This window comes from Coptis chinensis, chromosome 3, assembly GCF_015680905.1.
Source record: "Coptis chinensis isolate HL-2020 chromosome 3, ASM1568090v1, whole genome shotgun sequence".
In the NCBI taxonomy this organism is placed as follows: Eukaryota; Viridiplantae; Streptophyta; class Magnoliopsida; order Ranunculales; family Ranunculaceae; genus Coptis; species Coptis chinensis.
In genome coordinates, this window is record NC_141458.1 from 115,499,734 (window position 1) to 115,514,125 (window position 14,392).

General features: G+C 36.9%; 1 protein-coding gene across 1 annotated transcript; it reads right to left on the reverse strand.

Annotated features, from left to right (window-relative positions):
* Positions 1–9,257: 9,257 nt before the first annotated feature.
* LOC147513301 (polypyrimidine tract-binding-like protein) lies at positions 9,258–11,336 on the reverse strand. Its single transcript, XM_086599530.1, has 3 exons — positions 10,852–11,336; positions 10,423–10,671; positions 9,258–9,865 (listed from the first exon to the last, which is right to left on the reverse strand). Exons 1-3 carry the CDS (start codon positions 11,209–11,211, stop codon positions 9,569–9,571), a joined length of 906 nt encoding a protein of 301 aa, XP_086455656.1. The 5' UTR covers positions 11,212–11,336; the 3' UTR covers positions 9,258–9,568.
* Positions 11,337–14,392: the final 3,056 nt, after the last annotated feature.

The following is a 14,392-nucleotide window of genomic DNA, read 5'->3' on the forward strand; positions in this document are numbered from 1 at the left end:
TTACTTAATTTTATGGTTACTTGAGACGTGTCATGCCTATACCTGAGTTTCTCCCAAAATCTTAAATGACTTTAGTTAACAGACGTGCAACGGACATATGATGCATCACATCCTTTGAGTCCAACCATGCATTGCACCTTTTGAAGTCATCTGTACGTAGTCTTCCTCCCCCGTTTCTTATTAATTGTAATGTATATAAATTGTTTTTATCAGGCACTGATTTAACATTGTTTTTCTTTGGGTTATACAAATAATATATTGTTTTTCACTTCCTCTGAAGATTCAAGCGGGCTGAATTGGAACGATACCTCAAGTGTGCACCCATGCATATAACAAATCCCAAACTTCAATGACGGCTGTCTTTTAACGAGCTACACCCTGTAGCAAGAGGTTAGTCTAATGATGTGTCAGTATATATTTCATATATATTCAATAAAGCAACAAAAGGAAACGAACTAATCGATAATTTTATTAAATTGACAATATATATGTTTGCCTTTTCGTATTTTATATATGTTCTTAACCCGGATATGCCAATGCTAGACATTCAATAATAATGTATATACTTGCGTTATTAATTACATGATTGGTTTTATACATTTGTATTGGCATCATCGTGTGATAACTTGTTAAAAATATAGACAGATTTTAAATAAAGGGATTATAAACCAATAAGCAAGGGTCGAAAACACATTATTACAAATTATTAGATTCACATAACTGCTTCAAAGCAATTAGATTAAATTCTTAGCATCCAAAAGCGCCGGTACCAATTATGGGCTTTCAATAATCCCGTCACGTTAGCCCAACTTAATCCTTCGCCAGACTCTAAAATGCTTAGTCTCCCACTCTATTCACTTAAGTTCAAACAAAGGGAATGGAAAGACACCAATAAAATGTGTACAATACAACAACAACAGCAGCCCAATGTGTGGTTGCAGCATCAACAATTCAATCTGCAGCGGCCACGTCAAGTAAATATGTACCAGCCACTGCAAGGTAATGACAATGGGAGAGGCCGAGGTAGGGGAGCAAGAGGAAGAATGGGTGGGTAGGGGGTGGGCAAAATAGTTTAGTGAAGAAGGACCATAACACCAATGCAATCAAGCCATGCCCCTGTCTAAAACCATTCTACGTACAAGCATACAAGACTCAGCTAAGGGTGGTGGATCAATCAGCTGCGTGTCAAGGTTATTTCCACACCATGGTGACTCCATCGAACAGAAGGTGATTTCCTTTTTACTTTGCATTTACGTCGACACTATAACAGCTCAACTATATGCCCCCTGCTCTTATTGTTTTTCATGATCTTCCTCTTAAAAACATTGGCAGTTATACATGTCGTCTTGGGTTTGGATTCAACCTGTATAGGTAATTTAGTTTCCAATAGGAATATCATTCGATATCAAGCCATTCATAAAGCCAATGCTCCATGGACACGCAACTTGAATTTTGGACCGAGATACTAGCAAGGTGATCACCTACGTAATGAATGCACAAAGGGGAAGCCATGTAGACCGAGATGCACTAGGACATCGGGCTACCACGAATCTGATGTCAAAGACGAGAGAAAGTAATTATGAGAGTTTGTTTGGGTAGTAATATTTTAAGCCTACCGGTATTACTAAATACCCTACATAAAATTCTCATAGGAATGTCTATCAAAGGTGTGCCTGTTCTCAAAGGAAGCAAGCCAATTTTTTGCCAAAGTTTGTCTGTAAACACAATCTTGAGTACTATCCATAAAATGCCCATATGACCCATATTTCACAAAAGTAAAAATAATCAATGTATGAATCTTTGCTCTTATCTTTCTTTTACCTAAGTTTGTCTTATAATATTTTTTCTTTCAGATTTATGCCTAAGTGTATGTAAAGATGTTTTCTTGGTTTTAATGATTATATTACAATTTATCCACAGAGTGTCATAAAAAATAAATATGGTCAGGATGCAACCAATGTTGGTGATGAAGGTGGATTTGCTCCCAATATCCAGGTTAAATGCAGATATACTTGACGTTGTCGTCTTCATTTTTCAGGAAATGCAACAATCTTTTCTTTTATTTGTGTTGTTAACTCTTCTTTCTTTCATGCTTTATATTCGGAGATCACATAGCGAGCGTAATCTAGGACCGCAAATTGGCGAGATCTTACAGAGAATGGGACTAAATAGTTGTTGTTTAAAAAGTCCTTTCCACCACAAGTGAAGAGAACAAGTGCTTCGTTCACCAGTCTTTTGGAAATTTTGAAATTGCCAATGAGTGCACCCACTCTTAATCGATCATTTTTGGAAATACTTAATTTGCTGGCCAATCGATTATGTTTACCTGCATAATAGTGTGTCATCCATTACGACGTATTTATTATATAGGTTTTTGGCTAAGTGAACAAGTTTAATTTATAATGTAAATACACTAAGTACACTTCCATTTCGGATTAGTATTATTAGATAAGGTTCGGTGGTGTGGGTATTAGAATTTGAAATGTGAGGCTTCTTACAAATTGGATTCAAATTAATCGTTGAGGACTCCAATCCCCAGCAGACATAAAGTTAGCACCAACCAAGTAGTCTCCGGCCCGTTAGCTATGGCCTTAAGTATGACATAGTAGGTTCTTCACCAATTGATGCTACGATTTACATATATAATTATGGCATGTGTTAGTATATATAACATAGTTTTAAATTTAAGTAATAAAGCACTTTCAAATAAATTATACTAAAAAGGAATTGAAAAACAAAAATTACTAAAGTACTTGGCCTTTGCTCAAATATAAAGCTGTACTTCCATTAACTTTACATTATGCGTACTATAGAGTATAGACACAAACTATAAATGTACTCCAATCAAAAGAATCTCAAAATATAAAATGCAGCACATGAAAAATGAGAGATATTTTACTGATAATATCAGGGATGTTGAGTCCATTGGAGAAACGGCCAGTTGCACGATGAGTGTGATAGTCGATTCCATATGGATAAGCGTCAGCACGAGCAGTTGTTAACAGATAGTTGTTGTTGCCACTATCCACAAGTTAATCGCCAAATACAAAAAATGCACGCGCCTCTGCCGCTTGAGGAACAAAATGCCCAACACTATAACTACACTAATTACCATGGAAGCAACAAAAACGAAGAGTTCTCCATAGTGTGTTCAAATGTCCAGAATTCACAATGTTGAACACAGAAATCTCTTTAACTATCTGTGTTCCAACACACTCAACTCTAACACGTACATAATGGTGGTTTGATATCGTCTTTTGGTTGTAAACAAACACAGTTGCAAGTTAATATTTATTGGGGGTAGGTTAAGCAGGTCTGTATGGAGGCAAGTTGAGTACAGTCTAGCTATCCGGCCATCCCAAAAATATTTTCCTTTTAAAGTGCAATTCTGCATTGATTTCCATATGGTTTGGGGTGACAACTGTAAGAGCTATCCACTTATTTATAGACCGGCCAAAAGAGGTACTAACATCTGTGCCATCTATCAATAAAGATAAAAAGCGGATAAGGGATTCTTACTAATCACTCAAACCTCTGGTATCTGTTGTAGTTTTCAATATTTTTATGGTTGCTACACTAAAACTTTTGGAAGCAAATTCCAAATCTTAGGTTATTCCATGTTAGTTTTTAAGCAAGATTAAAAAATGAAATTCTCTTGGTTGTTTTAACCCATGCATCTTCTACTGCAGCTTTTGCAAACTCTTTCGGTTCAGGACATGACTTCGCCAGGGGGTGGTAGTGGAATTGGAGGTGACGGAGAAAGAACCAGTGGGGTTTCATGAGCATTGGTTAAGGACAGTTCAAAAATATGATTAATGGGTTCCAGTTCAGTGTACTGGACCTCAACTGGTTTCTCTACCACCAACAAAAGATGCATCATTCGTAAAAGGTCTCCCTCCTGGTATTAAATATCACATGGAGAGCCAACATAACGGGTAATTACTTATGGATTACAATTACGCATTTGTGAACTCTCAGTCTGAAGTCCCCCATCGATGGGAAAGAGTTAGCACACCGCAATGGGCCTCTGCGCTACAAAGCCAACCCCAAGTATGCACATTTACTCAGCTACTCATCAGTAATTCTCTTCCATACTTGAATCTGTACGTACCTTGCTTTGTGCCTTTCTATAATTTTTTTTTTTTTACTATACTTCATCTAAATCAATTAGCCTGCTGTTAATCGAGAGATCCTTAAGTTTCATATATTGTCACAACATGTGAGTAGAATCAGGTTTCCCGTATAATTAGGTGGCCGAATTATTAAGAGTTCAAGACACAACACACGTACATACACACTCTCCTACAAAAAAAATTTGTGTGCTTTCTCCCAAAAATTGCTAGCTTCCAAAAAACCCAAATTGAAGATTAATCAAAAATGGCGAAGTAAAATTATGTTTACACTTTTCGCCAATTTCTTTTTAACATCGCGTGCATTGCACGTGCATCTTGCTAGTGTAAGTATAAACGATTGAATATGAAAAACAATAAGAAAATTGTATATGCTACTGACCACGTACTAGCCAATTGACTACAAATTAACGGTTTGGCTATGGTAAAAGTGTAAAACACGTATTGTTGTAAGATCGATCTATTGTTAAAAACTAAAAAAACGAGAAAGTATGTGGTTTGGTTCAGTTGGCAAAATTTCTGAACAATCAAATCGAAGTATGCGTAGCAACTTGCGTAGTTGCATATTAACATCAAAAAAATTTATCGCATATGAAACAGAAAATCAGTTGTCGAGTGGAATACCTTTGGCGGATAAAATCAAGTTTAAAGAAAACTACATTATTTATTTAAAATCATACTGTAGCATTGATTTCTTACCTAGGTTATAACTATCGGTGTGGAATTATCTTAGTTCGGCTGTGGACTTCTAATCTCGTTAATTACATGCCACCCACGTGGCTGCTACGTTGACTTCTGTTAGTAGTATAACATTTTCTAGAAAAACTTAAAATGCATCAGGGAGCATTTACACGAACAATCGAAGTGTGCTTTACAATACCTTACCCCTTATTTATTGAAAAAAAAAAAAAAAAGACCTATCCCTTACATCCCATAGTGGTTTCTTTACTAAGTGTGTTTGTTAAATTTTAACTCATGGAAAGAAAATGAAATAAAATGGGTGGTCCACTATGGAATGGAATGGAATGGAATGAAAAGAAAATAATTTTAAATAGTATGTGTTTGGTAAACTGAGAAAAAGAAAGTAAAAACTGGGGAAAGGAATAATCATGTTTGTTTGCAAAAGCTATGGAAAGGAATAATTGTATTGTTGAGTGGAGTGTATTAGTAGTAAGTCCCTATTTATCTATTTCATTTCCTTTCCTTTCCACAAAATTTTCAAGAGTTAGCTAAAGACACAAAACCTTTTCCATTTGTTTCCATATGGAAAAGCCCATTTCCTTTCCATGGGTAAACAAACGCCTTAAAAACTATGGAAAAGGTGGACCACTCTTATTTTTCTTTCCTTTCCATAGTGTTTCCATCATAACAAACACACCCTAAATCGTTAACATGTTGAGATTATTACTTTTGTGTAACCACGCATTCGTGCATCTGTCCCTTCGTATATTTTGGATTGGGGCTGGACTCTCGTGTATGTGTGTATGTACAAAATATAGAATATTAAAAAAAATAGAAAATTTGAGGATTGCCATAACATAACTCATTTTCCATTTGCATATTGTTAGAGTGTGTGGACCGAAAAGAAGAATAGTCTCATATTGAACAAGAAAGGAATTCATCATGGGTTGATAAAGTGGGATTTGGAAAGTTCACTAACTAGTACCGAGACTTTTCCAAATAAAACTTTACACCTATGGTCAAGTTGTGGCCCAAGCCCAATGGGTGGTTAAGTGGGGGACAATGTCGGTACTAGTTATCTCATAGGAGCGGAGGTTCAGGCCTTACAGGTATGCCCAGGTCCTAATAACTGGTATTAGAGCTGATAGTTCGGCAGAGACATCTAGCACAGATCATGTAGAAACAAGAGATGAAATCATCCAAGGTGGATCGCCAACGAAGGACTCAACTCAGGTGGAGTTGCTTAACGAAATGTGCCCGTTACACCAAAGTTTGATGCCCTTTGGATGTTGTGGAGATTTGAGAGGGTGTAACTCGATGTGAATCTAACAATATGGAATGATATTTGAGGTGGAGCAGGCTTTGAGGTTAAGCAGAACCCCTTCCCTAGAGGCCCAGACACACCAGAGTTTCTGGCATTGGATCGTGCTCGACGATGAACGAATAGAGTCCCTTGGAGTTCAGTCCAAGGTGGAGATTGTTAGAGTGTGTGGATCGAAAAGAAGAATAGTCTCACATTGAAAAAGAAAGCAGTTCATGAGTTGATAAAGTGAAAAGTTCACTAACTAGTACCGAGGCCTTTTCGAAAAAAAACCATACACTCATGGCCAAAGCCCAAGCCCAATAAGTGGTTAAGTGAGGACAATATTAGTATTAATTAGTTATTCCATGGGAGCAGAGGCCTAGGTATGGCGGGTGTGCCCAGGTCTTAAGTCCTAACACATACATGTCACATTATCACCGCCACTAAACAACAACAACCACTTTATTATCTTATTCTTTTTTCGATAATAAACTTTATAACTATCTTGAGATTGCAAAATGTATTTGATAGTACTATAGTCGGATCGAAATGCAAGAGTAGATGGTTGTTTTTTAGGATGGTGGCCTGTATGCAACTTGTTTCGACCAAATATGATCAAAACACCAAGTGTTGATGAAAAAGACGAAGAACGTAGAAAAGTAATTAGAAAAATGATGGTGATTGGGGGAATGATGAGACTGTACCTTGCGGTTACCTACGTACCCAAATTATCAGTGGGATCAAGTCTCAAGAACGTAGTTCTTTATGAAAAATAGTTTTGTATTTATATCTGTAGAGTATAGACTCCTTGTAGCTTCAGTAATTGTAATTGAATATGACTCTTATGTGATGATTATCTATATGCTAAGAAACGAATCCGGACATAAATTAATGTACGTAAGTGGCAAGCCATGTGGCTAGGGTTCAGCCCTAGACACATGAGTTAATGAGCCTGTACATCAATCTATGATATTGCAAATTGGGTCTTAGCCCTGTCGATTTAACGAATAAAGTGGAGATCCCTACCAATAGACGTTTGACACGTAGGTGGGGGTCGAAACACAACTCAAGCGCGCATTCCGGCCTCTACTGTTTGTTTTGACGGCACATAGGTAAGACAAGCAATGAAATAAAGCTTATAATTAGCTAGAACCTAGGCTAAACAGATAGTATCTTCTAATTAAAAAAAGAATAAACATATATAATACTAGTATATATCCCGTGCCTACGACACTGTTTCAAATTAGGTCTAAAAGAAGGCCAGCCTATAAGACAACCATTGTTGACCAAATCAACAATGATCTAGTATTCTTGTGCCCAAATAATAAACTGCCCAAATCAAATTAATTAGTTTTTGGATCGGTTGTGTCATAACTTGTGAGGAGGATTTGTAGCCGCCGGATGGATCCCTGTGGCCTCCACACCGACTTATTAGATAGAATATTGCTTCAATGGTATTAGTTCATCTCTGGGTCAATTTAGTCATCTCAGCTTTCTAGTTCATATATATATAAAGGATTAAGGACAAAAATCACCCTTGAACTTGACCCCGATTGTCACTTACACCCCTAAACTTTTTTCCAAACGAAAAAAACCTTGAAGTTGCAAGTACCAAATATAATAGTTAGTTTCATAGATGGCGTTAGATATATATGATGTCATTTTATTTTTTACATGATGTCGTCGATTATTTTATTTACCTTGTAATTCACTGATATGATGCAAGTGACATTTCTGCCAAAAAAGAAATGGATTCCAAAAAGAAATTGATTAGAATTTGCGAACAATGAACGAAAAATTAATAACAATACCTATTACATACCTGAATTATTCGTAGAATTGAATAGAAATCAAATAATTTGGTAACTAGTGTTTTTTTCTTATGGCTATGACCGTTGGAATTGCTGAAGAAGATGATCAATTTATACAATTACAGGTGACCGTTGGAGTTGACTCACTGATAGATTTCCACATCATCTATTTATTTCTTACCACATTAAAAAAAAATTAAAAGGTAAAAAAATTGATTGATGACGTCATGTACGTACGTAAAAAATAATAGCTAACGCCATCTATGAAACTAATTGTTGCTTTGGTACTTGCAACTTCAGAGTTTTTTTCGTTTTGAAAAAAGTTGGGAGGTGTAAATGACAATCAAAGACAAGTTCTGGGGTGACTTTTATCCTTAATCCATATATAAATGGCAACAATCTTGATTGAAAGCCAAGCTCTTATTGTTCCAGACAAAACTTCTAAAGAAAGTAGTGATGGGAAGTAGCAGAAATGAGTTATACTTTGTTTTCATGAATTTGGATCCAGAATACGACCGGCTTCAAACTAATCAGTCTGTTTCCTTCCACACATTGTTTCATTTGCATTAGAGTCCTATTGCCTTAGTGCTACATTACATTCTCTTTTGCCGCTTTTAGGTATTGTACTTATGTTATCATTCTTTCGTGTGTGGTGACATAGAAGCAAACATGGAGCATTAGAGCTTGATTCGTATCTGAGGAAGAAGCACGACGACTTTCTGGCAAGCGCCCTGGAAGCAGGAACTAACAAGAAAAGATATTCGTTAGTGATCGTTGATGGCTTTGCGGTAGAAATGTGTGAAGATCAGGTAAATTAAAGTCAACTTGGTGGATATATCTAATTACCAATTTACTATATTTTAATTATTTTTAAAAGCAGGCTGATGTGCTTAGATCTGCAAAGGAAGTGAGGATTGTAGAGAAGAACCAAGAGCTTGGCTAATGTTAATAATGTAGAACTGTAGGTGAATGAAAGTCCTCTTGGTTCTTGCCGTCTTCCATTGAGTTTGGGCTTTACAATTGGAGACTTGGAGTTTATCTGTGTATACTACAGCGTAACAGCACTGCAGAAATAATGGTTTGTATCTTTTTGGTCTCCCGTAATTTGTAACTGGAGGAATTGGTTGATGGAAGTAAATTTTATGTGACTCTCATATGCTGCTGAAGCGCAACGCATCATACCCCATCATGTTATACTGAAAGCCTCTCTCTGTCTAGTATCTATCTCCCTTACGTAATTGTGTGATTTGTGGGTCATAATTATTCTCATAGACTCTATTGCCCAACATACTTTGGGCAGTTACTTGTCTGAAGGAAAACTGGATGGGGGGGGGAGGATGTAATCCTAGTTAACTTCTTATATATGTATCAATTTGCCCCAAATAGCTTACAGACTTTCATTAAAGATTGTGAACCCGACTTTTGAATCCCTTGCAACGATACAACTACTCCATATTAGATAGATTTGAGCTTCTTGCTTGCTTAATCGATGATTGTCTCTACTTGGAGTATACAAATCTCGAAAAACCAGTAAGTTCTAAAAGAAGAATGAAACCATTGCAAAATGAGTTCAGATTATCCCCATATAATTAATCAGATGAAACTTTCAAACTTGTATAAGGCCAAATTCTTCATATCCTGTTTTAGGCCTGACCGACGAGGACATCTTTGTAAGGTGTGCCACCAGGCACAGACACAGGAGCAGGTGAGGGAGCCGTTCTAGCCTCCTCAATTTGCCTTTTCCTTCTTCTTTGCTCTTCTAGTATCAGGGGAACCTGACCTTCCCTTTCTCGAACAAGTCGGTCCTGTGCCCCTCCCCGCAGTTTCTCAAGCCTGATTCCATCCATTTGTTGCATCTTGAAGACCTTCACCAGATTCATCAATCCTCCTATTAAGAATAGTAGACTCCCAATTATTCCCAAGACAATCCAACTCATTCCCTGCATAATTTGAAAAAAAAATGATCGATAAGATTCTCAATGTAGCATGTTCAAGGACTAAACGTTTGGATCCTATGGTTTTATACATGATTGAAAAGGTTCCTTTTGAGCATTTTAGTTTTCAAATGTGGTGTTGTTATACAAGATTACAGTAGTTCCGTCTATCAAGTGGTAGAGATTTCTCAAGGATCAACATGGCAACTAAAGTTCAACCCTTTAATATCATAGTTTGTGTTCTAGTCGTACAGACTTGGTTTCAATGCTTGGTTTTCTTTAAGGCAGAGGAAAATCTAGAGCATAGATTGGAATGTCTTTAAATCATAGACTGAATGAAAATAATAATAAAAAAAATTAAACAATGTTGTCCGAGTTACTTAGGGAATTAGTGCCCAACACCCTATGGCACATTGGGATCGGTGGAGTTCATATCAAGTTATCAGCAACTTAACTACTTAACCATGTGTGTGGCAGCTAGATATTCCTAATCGCTCATGTGGTAGGTAAACAGCACAAGTTCCAAATTTGTTCGAGCGGCTTCTGCGTGTGCAAGAACTTACCAATAACTCCAACCCATAGAGCAACCACCTATGGCCATCTCTATTGAGCACTGAGCCCACCAGAACCAGCAAGCTTCCCATCAAGAATGGTATGTGAACACTTTGTTGCAAAATCTGAACATGTCCATCCGCTCTCTCATAGATTTGGCAAGCATCGTGAACAGAACCAATAAGCCACAAAATTGGTCCTGCAATAAGCAAGTTTAAAGCATGCCTTCCCAATTTATAATGACCATGACCCCTTTCTGCCTGCATTTTATCAGTGTAAATATGTTACAAAGTGAAAACTGAACAAATGTAAGGTTGATCAAGATATTTTTATAATCTAGTACCCAGCGTGAAATTATCTAGAAATTTAAAGTCCTAATTCTAACAGTAATCAATAGATCACCATATGATGCACTTATCCATAAATAAATAACATTTTACCTGAATGAAAACAAAGAGAACGCCTATGAAAAAAAGAATTGAGCCCAATCCCTGAATAATTGGAACAGCAAATTCAACAAGCCCAAGCTGCAAATCAAACCCGATCAATGCTATCCGATAATCGATCCCAGCCAAATGTGCAAATAGATCATGAGCATTCACTAATGTGATAAAAACTAAACTTATAACCAGCAAAATTAGACCAGATTTTGCACTTATATCAGACAACAGAGACACAAAACCACAAAGTAATAAAATGGTTGCAAACACATAAAGGCCAGCATTGATATACTCCCATCTGTTCCGGGACAACCATGGCCCATATAATCTACTTTCTCTTGCTGTAGCTAGCTTCACCATACTGAAAGTTTTTGGAATACCGAGACGAATTTTGGTTAGCCTATAGAAATTTTTTATTCGACTGATTTGAAGAGAAAAGGAGATGTGAAGAAGTAGAAGTGTGTAGTGGGGTGAGAGATAGAGAAGAAAAGCGCTATGGTGGAATGTAATGCAAAAGAAACGTGTCATTGTGCATGGGATTCTTGACATAGTTTGTCAGTTTGATCCTAAAATTCGTGTACAAGTGTAAACGTGTCAATTTATGTTGGTATGTGATCGCCTACTTCGGTAGTGATGACTGTCAATGTGCTTTGGTAGTCGATTAATTGAGTGTGCGACCATTGTCCCTTGCAAGTAAGGGTGGAATTTGAGCTAAACAAGCCGAGCTTTACCATGCTAAAGCTCGGCTCGCTAATTACACGAGCTTTAAATTGAGCTCGAGCTTGGCTCATATAGTAAACGAGCGAGCTCGAGCCGAGCTTAAACGAGCCAAGCCCAAGTTGAGCCCGAGCCGCTGGGTTATTTTACACTATAAATATGCTATTTGAGCTAAATGAGCCGAGCTTCATCAAACTTATTTGTTACACGAGCTTTAATTTGAGCTCGAGCTCGGCTCATATACTTAAACGAGCGAGCTCGAGCCGAGCTTAAACGAGCCAAGCCGAAGCCGAGCTCCGAGCCCTTGGCTCAAATTCCACCCTTACTTGCAAGTTGCAAGTTGCAAGTGCCGTAACTATGGACCAGAAATTCGAAATCTGTGAAACATTGAGAAGCTGAAAAAATCACGAAACAATTGGCTTTTTTTTTTCTTCGATAATACCATTTCATTTCCATTCAATTTCAAAATAGGAAAGATTACATCTTAAGAACGATGGTGGAGGCTCTATACCATTAAAATTTAAAGTAGATGCCCATTTGGCTCCCCATTACAAGTTCTCTTAATTCAACCGTATTTTACAGAAAAAGGGAGATTATTACAAATACTTACAATATTTCCTAAGATAGAATTACTAATCCATTCAGCAAAATTTGAACTGGTATTCTTCATAGAGTTGATAACTGACTGGTTGTCTCCTAGTAATATTGTGATAACGTTGTTAAAAATTGTTCATAACGTTTTGCAGTTTTGTTGAAGCGCTTTTGTTTTTCGTTCAATTATTCTTCAATATGATATTCTTCTTTTCTCTTTTATGAATAATACATGTGATCAGTCTCCAAATTTGCGTTTTATTCCCTTTACATTATTGTAATTATGCCATTTTTATGCTCAATAAACATACAACTTATGGCTTTTACGGTCTTTTGCAGGTTATAGACCATTTATCATGAAAGATGCATTCTAGCACCTAAATATACAATATTGCCAACCATGCACGCACCTGCACCTTAGACGCGCTCGCGCCTGTCAGACTTGCGCCGCATCTCAATTTTCTCCAGTGAAGATTCTGTTCGATCAGAATCTTCGTATGTAAGGGATCTATACTTTTCCCCTAGTTATTTTAATTCAACTATTAGTAGAAAAAAAAACCCTCAGAATCTCCAACTATCAATAAAAGAGAAAACATAAATAGGCATACTCTGGGACGGGGTTCCTGAAAACCCGGCTATCAATATAGTGTAGAGATTTTCGTTACATGCCAAAAATAACTACACGTGGGTCAAGAAAATGATGAAAAACTTATGTCACATTAGTGTGCCAGCCTCGTGCCAGCGAGGCTGGCACACTGCTTGCGATAACGTTTTGTAGTTTTGTTGAAGCGCTTTGGTTTCTCGTTCAAATATTCTTAAATGTGATGTTTTTCTTTTATCTTTTATGAATAATACATGTGATCAGTTCCCAAATATTTGTTTTATTCCCTTTACATTATTACAATTATGTTTTTCTTATGCTTAATGAACATACATCTTATGGCTTTTACTGCCTTTTGCAGGTTATTTATCATGAAAGATGCATTCTAGCACCTAAATATACGATATTACCAACTACACACCCACGCCTTTGACGCGCCCGCCCGCGTCCTAACAGCGGTCGCGCCTGTCAGACTTCGCCGCACCTCAATTTTCTCAAGTGAAGATTATGTTCGATCAGAATCTTCGTATGTAAGGGATCTATAATTTTCTCTAGTTATTTTAATTCATCTGTTAGTAGATAAAAAAGAGATAGATTTGCAAAGTTAAAAAAAAAAAACAAAAACAAAAACAAAAAAACAAAAAAACAAATCTCTAGCTATCAATAAAAGAGAAAACAAAAATAGGCCTACTCAATAGTGGGGATGGGGTTTCTGAAAACCCCGCTATCAATATAGTGTAGAGATTTTTTGTTATTTTTCAAAATAACTATATGTGGGTCAAGAATGATGAAAAACTTACATCACATTAGTGTGGCAGCCTATTGTTTGTGCATAACGTTTTGCAATTTTATTGAAGCGTTTTGGTTTCTCGTTCAATTATTATTCAATGTGATATTCTTATTTTCTATTTGAAAAGGAAACAAGAAAATAAACACCTAAACAAATGGACGCTTGAATATTTTGAAAAACAAAAGAAATGGCCACCGAAAAAATACCGACACACAAGAGATAAAACCGAGAAAACCTTTAAAAAAACATATAAGTATATAACTAAACAAGAGCAAAAAAAATCTATTGCAACTTTGAAAAATAGAATCATAATCTATCTAATAAAAAGCAATGGTGTGGGGCCCGCAGGGCCTCCATCCAATGGTTGTCATTGTCTTTTCTAAGTTGTGACATGACACTTTCAAATTCATCTAGGTGGTGTGCTGCATTTCTAAGCTAATAGCGGTTCCACGATATCTCTTCTTCTCTAATTTAGGGTAAAAAAAAGAAATAATCATTTCCTTCCAACATCTGCCCTAACCGCCGCCATCACTCCCACCCATTTTCTCATATTGTCGAGAACCCACGGTATATGCCTCAGTTTCGAGAACTCACGGTATACGCCTCAATTTTGAGAACTCGCGACTGAACCAGGTATCCACGCCTCAGTGTGCTTTTCTTTCCACAACAACCACAACCCCAGGTGAGTAACGAAGACCTTTCTTTTTTATTTGCTTTTTTTTGCACCCCCAATTATTTTCCCAATTGTTGTTGATTTCTCCAACCCTTCAACCGACAAATTATGTGGATTGATCGAACTCTCTTATTGATGTTAGAAAAAACATGCCTCAAATTATGTGGAT

What these genes read in the sequence shown, in the direction of transcription:
- LOC147513301 (XM_086599530.1), bottom strand. Translation starts at nt 11,211, where the DNA reads ATGGTGAAGCTAGCTACAGCAAGAGAAAGTAGATTATATGGGCCATGG. An exon ending in TTCTCTTTGTTTTCATTCAG is followed by an intron (nt 10,672 to 10,851) that starts GTAAAATGTTAT and finishes GATAAAATGCAG; the next exon opens with GCAGAAAGGGGTCATGGTCA. An exon ending in TCTATGGGTTGGAGTTATTG is followed by an intron (nt 9,866 to 10,422) that starts GTAAGTTCTTGC and finishes CAAATTATGCAG; the next exon opens with GGAATGAGTTGGATTGTCTT.